This window comes from Echiichthys vipera (genome assembly GCF_963691815.1).
Source record: "Echiichthys vipera genome assembly, chromosome: 2".
NCBI classification, from domain to species: domain Eukaryota; kingdom Metazoa; phylum Chordata; class Actinopteri; order Perciformes; family Trachinidae; genus Echiichthys; species Echiichthys vipera.
In genome coordinates this window covers 25542268-25562562 of record NC_139827.1, presented here as the reverse complement: position 1 = coordinate 25562562, position 20295 = coordinate 25542268, and the positions used below count along the sequence as shown (strand labels likewise).

The 20295-nt window shown below is 40.6% G+C and overlaps 1 protein-coding gene across 1 annotated transcript in view; it reads left to right on the top strand.

The window, feature by feature from the left end:
* Positions 1-19439, top strand: part of ccdc85al (coiled-coil domain containing 85A, like) — a 28504-nt gene extending 9065 nt beyond the window's left edge. Inside the window, exons 3-4 of the mRNA XM_083925205.1 lie at positions 16538-16595; positions 19407-19439. Of these exons, the coding sequence (XP_083781331.1) occupies positions 16538-16595; positions 19407-19425 (77 nt within the window). The 3' untranslated portion in view covers positions 19426-19439. The remainder of the gene's footprint in view (positions 1-16537; positions 16596-19406) is intronic.
* Positions 19440-20295: the final 856 nt, after the last annotated feature.

Genomic DNA, 20295 nt, shown 5'->3' with positions numbered 1-20295 from the left:
GGAGCTGGACAGATGTAGCCTAGTGCATCAGGTACATGTTCTTGTGCGGGTGTGTGTTTGGCAGCTTACAGGCGTCTGACTCTGTGACTAGGAAGATCTGTTCTGATCTGATCTAGTTTTTTTCAGTCATTTTGACGTGCATGAATGTAGCATGAGCTATTTAATTAAATCTTTATTCGGTCTGAGTTTGTTAAGGAGCATTACCAGAATAATTAGAGAAATTAATATGAACATTTTCAGGTGACTTCACTTTTGTACGACTCAAAGCAAGTCTATTTCATTTGCTGAACTGTAGCCCCTATGGGGGACAAGTTGGGGATAATGGTAAAATAAAACATACAGCACATCTGGAGACCAGACAAGCATACAATCAACTTAGTAATGGACATGAATGCATGTTTTCCCCTAATTGGAGAAGTGCTACCCCCCGTGGTGCAGGAAATGAACTGAAAACAAAACTTGTCCAATCCCAACCATCATTTCCACTCTATATCCTCACTTTTCATCCATACCATGCATAAACATATACCTACAGCATGCGGGAAAATACAAATTAAACGAGCATCCCAACTTATTATCTTAAATAAGCAGCAGAATTCAAATGAATTATGAGAACATTTACGAAGGTATTAGGGAAGCAAGCCATATGATCATAATGGTCGTTAACATAAGCTTCAATGCCTAAGTGCTTTTTAAAGACCCATCACTGAGTTTGTGAGGGAACTGAGAACACTCAGTTGTTATTTTTTATTGTTCAGAATTTGATAGAATATCCACTGTGGCTATACCGCTACTTGCATGTTTTATTTAAATAACCAAGGCACTTTCGTTCAAGATTTCAACAATGTTTTCTTCTATAGGATTCAAAAATGAACAGGAAGTGTAGAGGCCCTTGCTTTGAATGACTTCAGCACGTCTGCGCCCACAGGACATCACTAGTTTCTCACACTGCTCTGGTTTGATTACTTACATCGATGCCAAGGATTTTCAAGAGATTCTCTATGGAGTTTAGATGGAAACCCAAATTTAACTGACTTCTTTAGACACTTTGGGTTCAGTTTTTCCTAGTTTGACACCGAACATAATGTTTTCCCTATTTAAAAAAAACATACTAGTACTGCATTGGTATAGCCACATTTGATATTTTATCAAATTCTGAACCATAAAAATAACATTTCAGAATACATTTATTTAAGAAATTAATACTTTGTTCTCTAATTTTTTTATGATCTATGCACCAAAACACACTTGTGTGAAAACCTACTTGGTAAGAAAACCAGATCATTAGCTTGTCTTTGGTGCATTTTCAATACCCTTTATTTGACCAGGAATATTCCCATTGAGATTTAAAATCTCTTTTCCAGGGGAGTCCTGGCCAAGACAGCAGCATAAACATACACGTTTAACATTTAAAACAGTTGTATCCCTGATCAAGCAACAATGATGAGCTGCTTTGCTGCTGCCATAACTTTGATGGTTTTTACAGCCTCACCATCTGTTAAAAACAGGGATAGAACGTGAGATAACATGTCAGGAACATAACATGTCAAACCACTGTAGCCGACAACATTATTATCCCTTCCTTTCCCAACACCCAGGATGTAGTTATCCATTTCCTGGGGCATAAATCTCCTGCTCGTATTGTGCATTATGTTCATTTGATGTAATGTTTTTCCTGATGAGAATGGCAGCGGAGCATGTGCACAGCTCCCATTACCGCAGATGGATGATCCGATCTTAACATGAAATGATTGGCACCGCTGTCATTATATTTATATCATTATCTCTTCTTACTAGTTCTCTTTAATAGGAGTCATAGTAGTCTTTTGGTCTGTGAGATTTCCTCTCTGAGATATTTGAATCAATTTCATAACCCCCCACTGCTCCAGACTACCTATCTCATTTCCTTTACAGTTATAGCAAAAACGTACATTTAATTACCTCTCTTATCTGGCCTTGTGTGAGCTTTTGCTGCAGGTTAAAATGGAATTGAAGGACTATTTGAGTTTGGTTAACTCAAGTGGATTTTCTGTGCTGGTATGTTACTTTTTTTCTTTTTTAATACTTTCTCCAAATGTAGGAATTTGCATATATTTTTGCCTTGGAATTTTGTAGTGATATCTCTTAAAGGTCCCATATTATGCTCACTTTAATACTTGTATGTTGGATTTCAAGTAGAACATGTTTACATGCATACATGTTGGAAAAAACACGTTATTTTTCTCATACTGTTTGTCTGAATATACCTGTATTCACCCTCTGCCTGAAACACTCGTTTCAGCTTTTCAGCATCTGTCTTTTTAAGCTCCACCTTCTGAAAAAGCCCAGTCTGCTCTGATCGGTCAGCATTTCCTGGTCTTCCACATCTGCACTCTTGGTGTCTCTGCACTGTCATTGCAGCCGTGAATGACTGTCACAACACTGTAGCAGCATTTTTCTACAGGTTTGACATCAAAACCGAACAAAGACACTTTTTTTTAAAGACACTTTTTTAAATAAAGGCTGCCTGTGTGCATTTCTCTGGATTGAGGATTTTGGTACTTTAACAGTATTTACACAGCACTTTGACCTCCTTTATAATAAAAAAAGACATGGAAATATCACTTTTTACAATATGGGACCTGTAATATTCAACGTTATTAAATGGATGCAGTCTTTTTATCCTATATAATAGAGAGCTCAAACTCTTATTTCCACTTATTTAATGTGAAGAGCGGTGCAAAACATGTTTTATTTTTAAGAGTAGAAGAATGTAAATTCTTGTTCACATAGATGTAGCCCCAATGGCATCGTACACCAGCGTTCTTGTCCGCTCATCCTTCAGGCGTTCCGTGACAAAATGTTATCAAAATTCCATGGCATTATTCTGAGGTAGAAGTAAACTGCATCAACGTTTTCTTTTTTTATAACTGATGAAATACATCTTCTTCTTTTTTTTAAACAAAGGGCCTTTTAACATGATACAACTACAGAAGGATTAGTTAATTTCTTCAGGGAGGGTTGAGACAAAACAGTTCGAGAGAGTGTAAACAAGTTTCAGCCGCAGGATATGGGTCATCAAGGGCCGAAGGCTTGTAATAACTTTATTGAGTTGAAAAGACAGAGGCCATTAAATGCAGATGCAAAGAATTCTTGAAAGTAGTCACAACTGGTAAAATTACCAAATTTTGCATTTCATTTGAGCCAAACACACATACACACACACACACACACACATACACACACACACACACACAAGCGCACACACACACACACACACACACACACACACACACACACACACACACACACACACACACACACACACACACACACACACACACACACACACACACACACACCACAATCTCCTTCTCTATGCCCGGCCTATTATATTATTCAACACTGAGGAGGGATGGGTGGATGTTAAAATAGGACATCATCAGTTTATCTTGCAAATGCCTGCTTAAATATTTAATTTACCTATGAGAGTAATACCAGAATGCATACTACACCAGTGCGACTGACAACAGGAGCCCTTGCAGAACGTGGAGGGATGATGTGTGGTCCTGAACATAGAGGACAAAAGCAACAAAATAAGAGTTAAGGGCTGATGTTGTAACACTTGCTTCTATAAATCTTTCTTATGGTGATAATCTTTTCCCCCTCCTTCGCTGATCTCTTTTGTTTAGATATGCATCATTGCAGCAGTGGTTGATTTCAAGACGAAGATTTAAAATTTTAGCAACTATCCATCAAGTAAGGGATCATGTAGCTAACCAGTTAATATTGCAAATAAGAACACCAACAGGGTGGTTATTTTGCAATAATGACTGGCTTGCTCTACATCATCCTACTTATGACATGGTTATATGTAAAGGAAATCATTGATATGACACAAAATATTGATTACAAAGATTACAAAGGATTCATTTGATTTAAAGGGTCGTCCAGACCAGAACTGCGTGCATAGCAACCAGCAGCCAGCTACATGAATGTATGATCACTACAAAACACAAACAAATCCTGGTATTATTTAAAATGTGACATCTAAACTTCATGCAGGGCTTTGCACGTGTTTGCATGAGTATGCCCTCCCTTTTGATATAGACGTGTGAATGTCTGTCTACGTCCCTGAGTGTACAGTATACAAGGCGCGCACACACACACACACACACACACACACACACACACACACACACACACACACACACACACACACACACACACACACACACACACACGCAGAGCCCTTGTAGCCTTGATTAGCCTACAGGGCTCCAATTATCCAGCTCTACTCCAGTGAGTTTTGTGCTCTCATCTCTCCACAGTCTATTCAGCCTCACAGTGAGCCAAACTGCAGAAACCACGGCTTCAAGTTATTTGCCGTTCCTACCTGCTGCCATCACTTCATTACAGTTCTTACACAGTAGTCAAAAGACAATTACCATTAAGGATAGCAGCATGACAGCTTTTCCTCTCTTAATCCTGTATTTGTATACTCTGCATAGTCTAATATGACAGGAAACGTGACCTTAAATAATACAAATGTTGTTAAAGCAACACCAGGAAGGATTTCTGATAAGATAGAGCCAGGCTAAAATAAATATAAAAAAGACTCTTTAAACTTATGCTTTTTTAACTAATGATTTGAAAAACAAAATAGTTCTTCTAAAAGCAGCGAGTGATTAAGAGGAAATACGCGTGCAAGAACACCAAATGGTCAAAGGGCAATATACCTACAATACACTGTAATGAGTCCAGCTGTTTCTTATGGGGAATTGTTCCACATTTTTTTGAATGATGTTTATTCACATTCTTGTGAAGAGGTAGCCTTCACCTGTTGCCTTGTGTATCACAAAGATTCCCAGAGAAACCACAAATTGTAATTTTACTATTTCTAGTTGTGTACAGAAGAAATAAACAAGATACAATGTGTTTGAGATTTGGAGGTTCTCATTGGCAGATTTGTAAATGTTGGACACAGCAGGATTGGCAATTTCCCTCTGCTTTTATTCTTTATGCTATGCTAAGCTGATGGTCTCCAGGCTCCAGCTCCATACATAAGGCAAGAAGCAAAATGTGGATCTGGAATGTGGAAATCTTACTAAAATGAAAGGAGTATTTGGCTGTGTTTTCTTGATTTTGATTGCTGAGGACCCAAAGAAGTGCCGTGTCGAATGCAAGCTCTTGAGATCTATGAGACATATTGATTATAAGTGTGTTATGAACACACCGTGTAGTGTGAGCGTGGACCCTATTAACTGTTACACATCTGAACAGCATGCTGAATACAGATGACTCACCATTGTTTACTACAGTACATTCAAGAACAGATGAAAAAAGAGAGACTTTAACCTCCAATAAAATAAAAACTAGCTTGTTACAAAAATATTCACCCTCCTAAGTGTTGTCATGGAGATATGACCTAAACATACAGACTAGAATGTGTTTTGTAAACAGGTTTTTATGCTGTGAAAATCGGCCTGTTTAACATGGGGGTCAATGAGAAACTGCTCTGTTGTGCAAACTACTCCTACTGGCCACTAGGAGAACTGCAGTTTTTGACACTTCCGTATTAGATCAACCAGGAAGTCGCTGTGGTGGGGGCTTGCATTAGATGGACAGGACTGATGATGTTAGCTGCTCATTATTACACTTAAACCGGTACCGAAGGCCCTGCAGCATCAGCGCTAGCTGTGTTAAGTCAGCTCAGTGTTGTTAAGGTATCGAACCAGCCTTCATGTGCCTAGAGAGGCTGTACTGTTGACGGGAAAAGTATCAATACTTTTGCAAGCTAGTATCTAATCTGATACTAATTTTTAGTATTGATTATTTTCCGAGTATGTTTTCTTTTTGACAACCCTATAGTTTGTGGTCATTGACAATGTGTTCTGATATATGTTCTTCACAGAAAATGAGACAAGGCTAATGAGTCTGAGTTTGAAAAAAATAATTAATGGTATCATTTATCTTTTGTTAAAAGATGAAAATGTGTTTGAAAAAATAGAACTGGGAAATCCTCAGGCAGCCATTTTGTGTGAGTTTGAGGCCAACATCAATAATTGACACCTTGATATTAGTCTTTCTGGACACAGACAAGTTTACCCCTAGTGTCATTTTTTATTGATTCGAATAAGTAAGAGAAGCCATCAGTGTCTCTCTAACACTGACTGACAGCTAATGCATGATTGACAACCAGTGGGCCCAATCAGTATATTGGTGCTACGATCTAGTGCAGCAGAAATGACCAAAGCAAGGAAAATCCCCAATCCTGAAGTGGTATCGACTTAAAGCCCGGCCTCACAAGACTGGGGCCTTTCTGTGAGACTGACCCAAGACTTAAATCCACAAATATCCTGAATTTTGTTACCATGTGCTGTATGCACTTAAAATATCTTTATTATGCATTCAGAGCTTAGCCTTGTGCTCTGGAGTTGCACGTAACAGCACTGACTGTAGCTGCCTGAGGGACGTCAAGGCAAGTAGCTCTTCTGACAGGCAGCCTTGTTGACTGACTGACTGTCTCCCTGATTGTCTGTCTGACTGCTAGCTAAACGGAAGGTCACTGATCTACCATGCATTTCCACAGGCTTTCCTGCCCAGCCAGACTGAATAATTCATGGTGCAGATTTTTAGGAGATCTGAGGGAATGGCCATGTGAAATTACCTTGCATTGATCCTGTTAGTTGAGATAAGAAGAGGGAGGGGGGCTGCTTGACAGATCAAGGAGGATTGAGAGATGAGGAGCCCCGAGGAGAGCAGGGTCTTGTGTTGACTGGCTTGATTCAGACATCAATAAAAACGTGATTACTAGTTTTTAGTCATTACAATATGTTTTCAGAGTTGCTTTGGATCCTGGCTTCCTTAAAAAACATTTTTAAAACTAATTTCACCAATTTTCAAGAAAGAAAACACTGATTTTGTACAAAAAAAGGTCTTGCATATCTTATATGAACAAAAATTACGAGTTACATAGCCTATAGTTAATAATTGGCGTTTGGCTGCATTAGGGAAAAGGGTCTCCCATCCAGAAAAGTGATTTATTCATTGTGGGAGCAGCTTCTCCCTGGCCAATCTCACAGATCTCTTTGTGGGGAAATTTAGAGCCTTTCACTCGCTCTGGTTTACAGAGGTGGAATTTAAGGGCGCTTAGGCCCCGCATTATTCTTGAGTAATCACATTATCTATATACTCTTGCTCTGACCCACACAGAGCCCTCTTCCCTCTACACATCTCTCACATCCCGTTAAATCCAATTTTGGTTTTAACGCCCTGCCTGTAACTAAATCAACAAACACCATCCAAGCGCGCTGTATGTCTTCTCACTGTATAACTCTCCTTGAAGAGGTCACAAGGCAAGTTTCATTAGACATAGATCAGATCTAGTTCATTTTAAAGGGATTCTCTGGATTTTGGCACATGCTATCTTTGTGTTTACAGGACTGCTTCATCACAAGACAGCAGTTTGTAATCTTGTGACCTGCAGACCTTTAGAAAGCAAATCCATTTAAGCTAATTGTTTCTGTACATGAGTGGGTGAGTCTTAAGACCAAGAACTGACCTAGCTTCATCGAGGAACAAGAAACTGTAGTTTTCACCAGCTATTGACATCTTTCGTGCAGTGTCTTTCCTTTACTGACAAATTCTTTGTAAGGTAAGCTAACTGTATCACAGGTGTATCTGCTGTTATGTAGAGAGCGGTCAGACTAACACCAAAAATAAGACTAAAAGATCAAGCATGTTTGAAACCGATCTGGACGTCCCAGACAAGGTAATGAGCTCAAGAACAGAGGGGCGCCAACCTTCATACGGCAGTGTGATGACAAGGCCTTACATACATGTGTTACTATGAAAAATAATCTGGAGCACATCTGGAACTGATCATATTGTATAGTGGGTCTAATATTCATTTTTCACAGGTATAACCAAACCAAAAACACATTCAGAAAGTGCTCGGATGTCATTGCTAGGCCATATGTTTATATCGATCTATCAGAGCATGTTAAGACAGGGTCCTGCTTTGTCTATCAGCTACACTTCCTTCAGACTTTCTGTTTGTTTCTGTTGGAAGACACTCGATGGACGGAGCTGTGGCCATTTTTTTATGTGTTCCATTGTCATTGCAAAGAACTGTGACTGCTGTAGCAGGCTAACTTCCACATACATTTCCTCATAAACTGGCTTGCAGCAAGTCATTGACTCACTGACCTGAGGTTTTACGAAATTAAACGAAGTGAAATGTGTGTTCAAATAAATACAAATTAAAACATTGTGAAACCCTCATTCAGGGTTTGAGATTATATTGTAGGCTAATAGATTGCACAGTAAACAAGCTAGCAGATTAGCTTGCCTGATTGCTTCCTGCTTTGCTACAGTGCGGACGCTTTTCTGCTTGCTCTCGCCTTTGCTTGCATTTTTTGCTACTATCTGCTACTATTTGCTTCTCCTCAATAAGAAACAAAGAGCAACAGCTCCTGGATACTTACAAAACCAGTGGGATTATATTTCTTTTAGATAACAGAGGCATTTTTCAATATTTTTACGACTTCCTCAACGCTAGGCAGGGAGGCCTACCATTCAAGATAAGCCTGAGCCTGTGCTACAGTGCTAAAGGTAATCACCAGAAGATGCCTCCCTTCTCTATGGAAGATTACCACAAACTACTACAGAAGATTTTGCTGCTGGAAACAAAAATTAATCGGTTAGAAGTATTTATAGAAGTGAATGGATATTGTGACAACAATACCACCCTAGCACTGACTGAAAACAGTGGACAGGGGCATGCCAGAACCCAGCACACTAGCAACGATGAAGCTACGAGGAAACGGGAGGTCCCTGTACAGGGTAATAAATCTACCAGCGATAATCCTCCCTGGAACACACTTGGGGCAAAGCCAAAGAGAAGACCACCTCCCTGCGACAAGGGAGAACGGATAACCGGGAGGACCCAGCGCCCCGATATCTCTGATCTGACCGGTTGGCCTGCGCTACCATCTCTATCCAGGCATAGCGCTTCATCAACTCCCCTGCCACGGAGGACACAGCAGCGGACAGCTGAGAAGAGGAAAAGTACCAAGAAACTTCCCTAGCAAGCAAGTGTTCAACTAAAGAACAGGTTTGCTCCACTGTTGTCGGACAATGGATCCCCCTCTGATTGCCTGAATAACCCACCATCACCACGCAGAAGGGTAAGACCTGCTAACTTAAAACCACCGAGAAAGCTAACAAGTGGGCCTGAAAATCTGATTGTGGGTGACTTTTCTGTAAAAGATATGAAAAGCAATAATAACACCAAAGTACTCTGCTTTCCGAAGGATACGGTGTCTGACTTGGAAAAAAGAATCCTGGATATTGTGGCTGCACACCCAAATGTGAAAAATATCATTCTGCACATTGGTTTTAATGACATTGAAAAACAACAATCAAGTGAGCTGAGAGAGCACTTCAATAAACTCTTTGAAACAGTCAGCGCTGTGAATGCTGAGGTGTTTATCAGTGGTCCTCTACCCCCGATCAGGAGAGGAGCTGAGAGATTCAGTCGACTTTACTCGCTGAATGAGTGGCTCTCCAGCGTTTTTCTTGCTCGTTCGATGCATTTTATTGACAATTTTAGCTTTTTCTGGGACCGCAGGCATCTTTTTAAGGCAGACGGACTTTGTCTAAATAAGCTGGGAGTAAAGCTTTTCATGACCAACATGTCTTACTTCCTGCGTCATCCATCTATCATCACTGCCAAGGACAAGAGACAAGAGGAACCAACGGAAAAGACAGACACAACACAGCTTATCATGAACGTCGAAGGAGGAGCGCCATTGCAAAAGGAGAGCGCTGACCATGAGAGACACCGGAGCAAAGAGGAGACGTGTCCATCCCCCTCTACCTCCCCTTTCATTTCAAATGGGCTTGAAGATCCCTCCCCCACACCCCCCAAGCCTAAATCCAGGTCTCCATCCTTCTCCCTCCCTCAAGTAAGCCTTTCTCCCCCTTATCCCCTTTGGAGTTCCGGGAGCTACCCCCACCCACTCCCCGCCCTACTCCTATTTTTACTCCCCTTGACCGACCTCAGCGATCCCCCCCTCAGCGTCATCTCAGTGGCACCTCCCTCCCACTTCCTCCCCCCCCTCCACGAAGGTGTGCTTCACAAACCCTCAGCCCTACTCCGCCCCTCTTACGTAAACCCCCTCTTCGCCCTCAACGTCCACCTCCAGTAGTTCATTCCAGCTCTGACGCTGCCCACTCCTCCTCCCCCTCATGGCCACCCCCGCCCCGCCCTGACAGAAGTCCTGAATATTATTGATACAAAACAGGGTTCAGCTGTAGACCACATTATCAGCTGGGCCCAAGGCTGCCTACGTCAAAGCTTGGCACCTTCTACATTCCTGTTGTGACTACCAAGAGAGAGAACATTGGGAAACGTAGACACCCTGCTAACCTAAACAATCTCATTCCTATCCTCTCCAAATCAAAGTCAACATCGAAGCCTGTCAATAACACCATCAGGATGGGTCTGCTCAATGTTAGGTCTCTGAATAACAAATCATTTTTAGTCAACGATTTTATTACTACTTCCAAACTTGATTTTATGTTTTTAACTGAAACATGGCTGGAGCAAAATAACAGTGCAAGCATTCTGATCGAGACAGCACCCCCCAACTATAACTTTATTGATGTATGTAGATCTGGGAAAAGGGGGGGGGGGGGTTGCTGCTATATTTAAAAACATATTTCAGGGGAAACAGATGTCACTTGGTGATTTTACATCATTCGAATACCTGTGTGCTGTGTTGAAATGCTCTCCCAAAATTCTTCTGTTAATTATTTACAGGCCACCTAAATACTCAGCAAATTTTTTCGATGATTTTACCGAATTATTGTCTAGTATCTCCACTGACTTTGACTGCCTAGTTATAACTGGTGACTTTAATTTTCATATTGACGATTCGAATGGCAAGGGTGCAAAGGAACTTTTTACTATTTTAGATACATTTGACCTGTCTCAACATGTGAAAGAGGCTACTCATTGTAAAGGACACACCCTGGACCTGATTATCACAAAAGGTCTCAATGTTTCTGATGTTCTTGTGACTGATCTTTCATTGTCTGATCACTTCTGTGTTTTCTTTAATATTTCTTTAATTCCGGAGACACAAACAGAATCAAAGAATGTCAAAAAGCGCTACATCAATGAACATGCTAATGTACTCTTTAAAAATGCCATCTCCTCGCTACCACCTCTAAACCCATGCCATGCTGATGATCTTGTAAACAACTTTAATTCCAAAATTGTGAATATCATAGATGTCATTGCACCGGTTACAGTTAAAACGATTTCTGGTAAGCAAAAGGCACCCTGGAGAAAAGCTGCTGTTGTAACAGCCCAGAGAAGAGAGTGCAGGAAGGCTGAACGAATCTGGCGAAATACAAAACTTCATATTCACCATGACATCTATAAAGAGAGGCTCCAGGCCTACAATTTAGTCTTAAAAAGTGCTAGAGAAACATTCTTCTCCAATATCATAAACAGCAACACTAATAAGGCCAAAACCCTATTTGCAACTGTCGACAGACTGACCAACCCCCCAACACAAATACCAGCCGAACTCCATTCCACACAGAAATGCAATGAGTTTGCATTCTTTTATACTGATAAAATTGAAGGCATCAGACGTGCCATCAATATCTCAAACAAAAAAGTTGGATCACCACCCCGTTTAGGCCAAAATAACACAGCAATGATGGCAAGCTTTAATGCCATAGACTCTAAAACTCTAGTGGAAACAGTGACCGATCTAAAGCCAACCACCTGCTGTCTCGACGCTTTACCTACCAACTTCTTTAAGGATGTTTTCGACTGCCTATCAACAGACGTATTGCAAATAGTTAATAACTCTATTCAATCGGGCAATTTCCCAAAGGCCTTCAAAACTGCAGTCATTAAACCTCTTCTAAAAAAGCGGAGCCTAGATGCCTCTATTATCAACAACTACAGACCAATTTCAAATCTACCATTCATAAGTAAAATAATTGAGAAAGTTGTACTCCAACAACTAACTCACTTCTTGGCTTCTACTGGCTGCCACAACAACCTCCGGTCAGGATTTAGACCTTTTCATAGCACAGAGACGGCCCTTATTAAAGTTATAAATGACATCCGTCTTAACACAGACTCTGGCAAAACTTCAGTACTAATGCTATTGGACCTCAGTGCTGCATTTGACACTGTCGACCACTCAATACTTTTGGACAGGTTGGAAAACTGGGTGGGGCTCTCAGGCACAGTCTTAAACTGGTTCAAGTCATATCTACAAGATAGGAACTATTTTGTTTCCATTGGCGACTTTGTATCAGAACAAACCAACGTAACGTGTGGAGTCCCCCAAGGTTCAATCTTGGGGCCCACTTTATTTAATATCTTTATGCTCCCACTAGGACAAATCATGCAAAATAATAACATTGACCACCATTGCTATGCCGATGACACCCAAATCTATGTAGCGCTATCACCAAATGACTATCGCCCCATAGATCTACTGTGCCAGTGCATTGAGCAGGTCAAACACTGGATGTGCCAAAATTTCCTTCAACTAAATGAGGATAAAACTGAGATAATTGTTTTTGGTGCTAAGAAAAAAAGGTCTAAAGTCATCCAACACCTTCAATCACTGTCCCTGAAAACCTCAAATAAAGCCAGAAATCTTTGGGTTATTATGGATTCTGATTTACATTTCGACAGTCACATCAAATCAGTAACAAAATCGGCCTACTATCACCTTAAAAATGTAACAAGACTTAGAGGGCTCATGTCAGCTCAAGACTTAGAAAAACTTGTCCATGCCTTTATAACCAGTAGGCTAGACTACTGTAACGGTCTCCTTGCAGGTCTTCCCAAAAAAACTGTAAGGCAGCTACAGCTTGTTCAGAACGCTGCTGCTAGAGTTCTAACAAAGACCAAAAAATGTGAGCACATTACACCAATTCTTAAATCATTACACTGGCTTCCTGTACGTCAGAGAATTGATTTCAAAATCCTCCTGCTCACATATAAATCACTTCATGGTCTAGGGCCGAGGTATATCACTGATATGCTCCCACTACATAAGCCTTCTAGATCACTAAGATCCTCTGAGACCAATCTGTTAGTGGTTCGCAGAGTAAACTCAAATCAAGGGAAAGCATCTTTCAGTCATTATGCAACAAACAGCTGGAATAAACTTCCTGAAGATTTGAGACTTTCACCCACTCTGACCACTTTTAAAACTAGACTGAAAACTTTTATGTTCACCTTAGCTTTCTGCTAAATCTTCGCACTTTTAACGTCCGCACTGTTTTGATTATTGTCTATGTTTTTATTCTCTTTGTCTTCCTGTAATGCATTTTAAATCATGACATGTTGTGCTGTGAAGCACTTTGAGTCTGCCTTGTGTATGAAAAGTGCTATACAAATAAAGCTGCCTTGCCTTGCCTTGCCTTGAAGTTGCGCTAGGTACAAAAAAAGCTAAAAACTCACTGAGATGCCGATTTGCACAGGCCTAATATTATCACATGACATCTGAGTTCAATAACAAAAGGCGGAATTTGCGGTGGAATTTTGACTTGACAAAGTGTTTTTGTTTGCACAGGATTAGGATCAGAAGATCTCTGCAGTTATTACAAATTACTTGAGGTCCCCAGGCTATACAATTTCCATGAGAATAGGACTAAAGATGCTGTGTCTATGCTGGCATACACCTCCCCAAAATTTTAACTACACATCAGTGCTACTGTGATACCACGTAGAGACCATAAGTGTTGTCTTCTAGTGCTTGATAGTAAAGACAAAATAAAGGAAGTTGACGTCCCTTGCAGTAACACACATCAAGTAAAGACACTCCCACTATAAATCTCCTGCTTGCTGCAAACGTCGCTATATTTATCACTGTGAATATAAGTACCAAGCATGTTTGCTAATGAATTTGGATGTCGCAGACAAGGCTCTGAGCTCAGAAACAGAGGGAATGCCAACCATGTGTTCGTTAGGAAAAGTCATCTGGAACACATCTTGAACTTATCACATTGTACAGCGGGTACTTCGCCTAATATTAATTATACTAGCATAAATTCTGAACCGATTTTTGAGGATTGTCTCGTTCAATGTTTATTAGAATTAGAATTAGAATTGATAAATGCTGGTTTTATTTCTAGCATCAATCCAAAACCACACTAGAGATACTGTAGATACTGCTGGGATGTCATTGCTAGACCACCGTAGGTTTGTATCGATCCATCAGCGCATGTTCAGACAAAGTCCTGTTTTCAATGTACCATCTAAACAGCTCTCAGCTACACTTCCTGTAGACTTTCTGTGTCTTTGCTGGTGTGTGAGAAGGTAGTGAGATATGATCATGTATTTACTGCTCTGTAACTGGTCTATGAGTGTGAAATTGATTCCATTCGACACACCCTGACCTCCAAATGAAAATACCCTCCATCCCACCACTGCATCCCCCCAACTCTCTAAAGGAGTTTTCATATCTCTTTGTGCCTTCTTGCATGATGCACCCTCCTCCTTCGAAGACACACAGAGTGAGGGAAGGGGCAGGGAACTTAGTGAAGGTGGCCACTGGACTCTTTCGCAGAACTCGGCGGTCACAAGAGCGTTATGAATCTTTAATGAGAGATGTTAGCGCGCCAAGGAGAGGAAATGTGCTGAAAACATGATTATGGGCTCATGGGGAGGAAACCATTGGTGGAGAGAGAAAGAGAACAAGAGAGGTATCAAGCAGGGGAGCAAGGATAAAAGAATTGTTTTGAAGGGTAAAGGAGGAATAGAGGGATAATATTTTTGTTTTTTTAAGACTGCTTAAGGCAAAGACATTTTTCCGCCGCTTAACCGCACAAGTTCTGACCAGAAGTGCTCACATAGCCCGAGAGTATGAGGGCAAATACTGTGTGTCCTGTATTTTAAAACTTGAGATCAACACCATTTTGTCTGACAGCAACATTTTTCATGGCAAGCTGAAATAAAACAGCACAGGAGGTTTTGGTCAAGGATGTCGAGATAGAGTCAAGAGCCTGCCTTGTGCTTAAGGACAATAATGTGTGATTGTATCACACTTGTCAGTGTGAGAGAGCTGAATCTTGCTGTCTAATCTATCAATCCTTAAGCAAAATAAATCATTATTTCCACCCCCCCTTTGTCTTCTGCTATCGTTGCATGTTATCTTGTAGTCTTAAATTTGATACACTTTGAGATTAAGGTCTAGATAAATCTGTCTGCCAGTAGGGGTGCTTGTATGTTTGCATCACATTTTCTGCGAAGGTTGTTCCCACTCTACTCGTTGTCACTTGCACCATTGCAGCAGAGATTTAAACGAGGGTTGCAAAGTTGTAAACACTGCTCTACTATGTCTTTCAGTGAATTCTCATCTAGATTGATCTTTTCTCAGGAAATGCTTTGAGTTTATAGAAGAAAAAGACAAAAGTCTTATGAGGTGTAGAATATTGTGCAAATAGTCAGAAATAAACTCATTCTCTTTCTTAACAAGAGTTCAATGAGCATATTAGTTGCACTCTCTTGTCTGTTAGCATGGACCTGGAGCCTGGAGACAATTAGCCTAGCTTTGCATAGTTGAAAGCAAGGGGAAACAGCTAGCCTGGCTCTGTTCAAAGTAAATAAATCTGTCAATCAGCACTGAAAGCTCACTGACATTCTATCCATTTAGTTTAATCTGTTCACAAGCAAAATTGTGAAAACAGTAATTTGTTGTTTTGTTGGGAATAACAGGATTTTGCTAATAATTGGTGAACGTTAGCTCTTTCCCTGTGCTCCTGGTCTTTTTGCTAAGCTAAGCTAATCACTTCCCGGTATCTGTCTTCTCATCTAAAGGCTTTCAGGGGTGATTAATACGCACATTAATATATTTATTGAACTGTTGTTTTTTTTTATAAGCAGGCTACTTTCACACCGAACACGAAGATTGTGCCTCGATAAAGCGACATACATTTTTTCCGGAACAAGGTCAATTTTTCAAAGCTTTCGCACCACAAATAAAGACCTCCACCATGAGGGTAATAAAACAAGAACACAGAAGCTCTGTAATTTGACCCTAGATGGCAAAATTTACTCCTTTTAACCCACAACAATGACAGTGTATACCAGAACCACTCCTTGCGTTTGTATTGTTTTTATTGTCTAAGCTTAAAATCCCTAGACTGTAACTGTATACCTGATGGTATTTTATTCACATGCAAGGATTTTGCATTTTCATGTCACTTATACAACATGCTAGACTCTCAACAAAGAAGAACATATTTGTATTTTAAAAAAAGATTAAATTAGTCAGTTAAATATGGAGTCAGTTTTCGGGACTGGGACATATTCAATAATAAACATTCCGCTGAGAACAAAAACTGGCATTACCATGTTTTATTAATGAGTAATTTCCCCTTGTTTTGGCAGTATAAAAAGACAGACGTCAGCTCCAAATCATTAGATTAATGAGGCGCGCTTCTCTTGTCAAAACAACCCATTGAAAACTCATCACTTCCTCTGTCTCTCCCTTTGTCTTTGTCACAGCTTTGATATCAGCCGGCTGCTGCACCAACAACTGTAGAAATGTCAAGCTATGGGACAGGTAAGAACCTCTCTGCACCTTGTTTCTTTTTCATAACCCTTTTTTGTGTTAATTTGAGTCTTTGAAAGAAGAAGAACAGCTAATGAAGGTCATTCTGTGCTCTTTCCACAAGGGCCCATAATCCTGTAATTTGTTCCCATTATTCAATTTTATCAGACAGAGTGCTTCCTAGAGCCGGAGTCTCGAAACCTCTTTACATTTAACAGTTGGGTTGTAGGGCATTTGTGATGACAATTGGAAATCTCTCTGTCAGGGCTGTACGAACTAACTGAACAGTTTCTCTCTTGCTAAACATTAAGTGATCAACACAATATCTCTTGATTTATACTCTGTTGTGATCCTGTGTCATTGCGAGGTCAGTCCTTGAGTTAGCCCAGCGTCCCAGCTCCACATGAGTAATGTGTTCGCATGCTTGGTCTGGCCAAGGTGTAATCACAGTGGGTTTACAGTGGGACTACAGTTAGAGGTGACTCTATCCTGTCCCTGTGTCCCATCCTACATCTTCAATCAGGCCCCAGTGGGAGGGCGAGATGGCTGTGTTAATATTTAATGACTGCAAGACAAGACACACTTCCCCCTTGAGGCAAGCCGTGCCCCCCTAGCCACAAAGACACACACTTACAAACATGCACAATTCACACACATTCTCAAGGTCATTCTTCTGTATATGGTGACCTTTTCTACCTGTTGATGAAGTCCTCCTTCTCTTCTTTCACTTCGTCATTCCTTTTTCAGCCCACTCCCACTTATCTCATACAAAAATATCAATGACTCAGGTGAGGAGCAAGCAGATGACTTGCGGGCACAGAGAAAAGCAACAAGGATGTGCTAACAATGCAGACTGAAGTCAGGTCCCATGGCCGTTCCTGAGCTCTCTGCTGTTTTGAAGACAGACACGGGGGGAACAAAAGGATCCGTCACTGATAAGCAACACAAAAGCCTGCAGTGATGAACATCTTACTCACTTAAACCATCTGTCTCCTTCATTTGCTTCCACAGAATTTCTGCAGCCACAGTAGTTTGTCTGTCTGTCTGTCTGTCTATCTATCTATCTATCTATCTATCTATCTATCTATCTATCTATCTATCTATCTATCTATCTATCTATCTATCTATCTATCTATCTATCTATCTATCTATCTATCTATCTATCTACCTGTCTCTCTGTCTGTCTGTCTGTCTGTCTGTCAAGTTGTAACTAAAGCTTTTATTAATGCTTCATAAATAATTTGCTCATATTTAATAGTTCAGGAACAAGCCAAGAGCATCTTTTGAGTTGCCAGATTGTGAAAAATCCCTTTGGCTCTGGCGCATCTGGAGCAGATTCCATTTATTAACAATGTATTAACGCTTACATTTTGCTGACTCGATGGACTATTGTAAGAACTAAATATTGCCTCCAAGGTTAAATTCAGTATTTGTGTTAGTATGGGAGGCAGATGTCCTGTACTTATCTGGTAAGAGAACACAGGAATACAGGAGACATTTTGACATGTGCAGGTGTAAATAATAAAATGAATAATGGTTGCCTCAGTCTCAGCCTCCTGGTATTGTGCATGCTGCTCACTGTCATACTGTCATGGCTGACTGGGACACTGGGACAGAACAGAGGCATCATTAATGACATAAGTAACACCTGCGCTTTAACTGCTATGACTAAGCGAAAATATCTGCTGTGAAAAAGAGAATGTTTGTATCTGTAATGGTTTATTATTAGTCACCATGAAATAAAATGGTGCCTTACTTTGCAAGCAGCTATACAGCAAGAATGCATATATAAATTGTGATCATGAATACGTGATTTCATCCCACAGAAGCTGGACTCCCTTTAAAAGTAGAGATGTAATCCTGACTTCATTCAGCCTAACCAACCAATAGGTTCATTTACTCATCAAACTCCTCGTTAAATGCATGTGTTATTCAAAACAACCCTCAGATAAATCAAATCAAATCACATCCCGATTTCACTCCCAACTTGTCAAATAATGCAGCTTGTTCCTGAGCACAGAGCTGATACCGACCCATAAGGCAACCTTTAACGTCTGTATGAGACACTGTATGGGCTTTCAACTGCATGACCACAACACAGTGAGATGATGTAATATAGAGAGAGACAAAGGAAAGATGATTATAAAAAGTTGGAGTTTATGGATGGTTTAAAAAAAAACAGGACTTTCACCTGGGAGACCGCTGTTTGCGTCCCGAGTGATACGTGCGTAATCTACATAACAAACGTACTTATTTTAACCCGAACCATGGTCTCTTTTTGCCATAACCTAACCATACCCACCCTGCATGTTGAGAAATGACGTAGTCAGCGCGTCAAAAATGTGACGCCAAGGCGGGGTTGCTGGAAGTCAGTCAGATGTGGTGGTGCTGAGAGAAAATATGTTTATACAATGATTTCATGCTAAATACAGCGGGACAGTCATGGTTTTTGGATTCACTTCAATGGCCCGGATCATAATAGTTAATTATATTTTACACCCATTCTAGAACATTATACACAGCAAACCTGAGCTCCAACCTACTGTATGTCAAAGCAGACATAAAAACTACAAAGTCATCAGCACAAAATGCATTATAATTGCAATGAGAGGTGGAGGGAGTGAGGCAGTGTATTGATGCAGTTCCAGATGTTCATGAACATGAAGTTGGGAGTCATAATGTATTGGAAATCATATTGCACTTGCCAGTTCTACCCCTTTTGAGTAACACTTTACTACTGCTACTGGCAATAATGCCCCACAAAAGATATACGTAGCATGTTTTAATAAGAACTCCTCTTCTTGTTCGTCTATTTCTGTACAGCTTTGATGCCTCCTCTTGACCCCAACTTGACCAGCTAGGCCCCTCAAATGGAGGGGGGGTCACAGTGGTACAGCCCTCCTGCGTCTCTGGCCTTGATAGACAAGGGGGCCCCCTGGACGCCACCCCCCATGACTCCGGATGGTCCGTCGTACATGGCCTCATCCATGTCCACAGCCCTAAAACAGCCTGCCTCCATGTTCTCATTTCAAGTTTTTGGGGGAATGTTATTAGTACGGTTGGTAAAACTCACAAAGACCGCCGCAGTTAAAGAGTGGAGCCTTCCTTATAACTGTGACATGGCTACCTCCCGGAGAACACCAAGAGAAAGGGAGGGACGCTGAGGATCGGTAAGAGGAGATGTAGAGAGGTCTCTGCACTCTGTGGACTCTGTTTACAAATGTACACGATTGGTGGAGAAGCACAGAAATTAACTTTCTATACACTGCTGTTTGAAACGTGGATCCTTTTCCAACACTTTCCCCCTCCTATTTCCTCCCCTGTTTATCCACTCTCTCCTTTCCTTGATCTTCAGATATCCATCATCTTCAAAGTGTGTATGACACTGGTGTAATCTAATGTTCTGTCTCAGTCTCCAAATCCAGCCAATCACATGAACGTTTCAGCCATTCCCGCTGAATTTAAAAACAAAACAAAACAAAAAGCATAATTGTCAAAGATGTTCTAGCAAAGAAAAAAAAAAACCTCTTCCTGTGTCTTAAACCAAGGTGGTCATCATTACTAGCTGCTGACAGATGTTCTAGTTCTATAAGATGCAATGTTCAGGTGTTATTTTTCTTTTTTGTATTATCTTTTTTGCTCCCTTAAAGCGCCTATATTGAAGCTGGGGAGAAGATTATACGTTTCTCCATGTTGTTTTTTACAAGGAAGT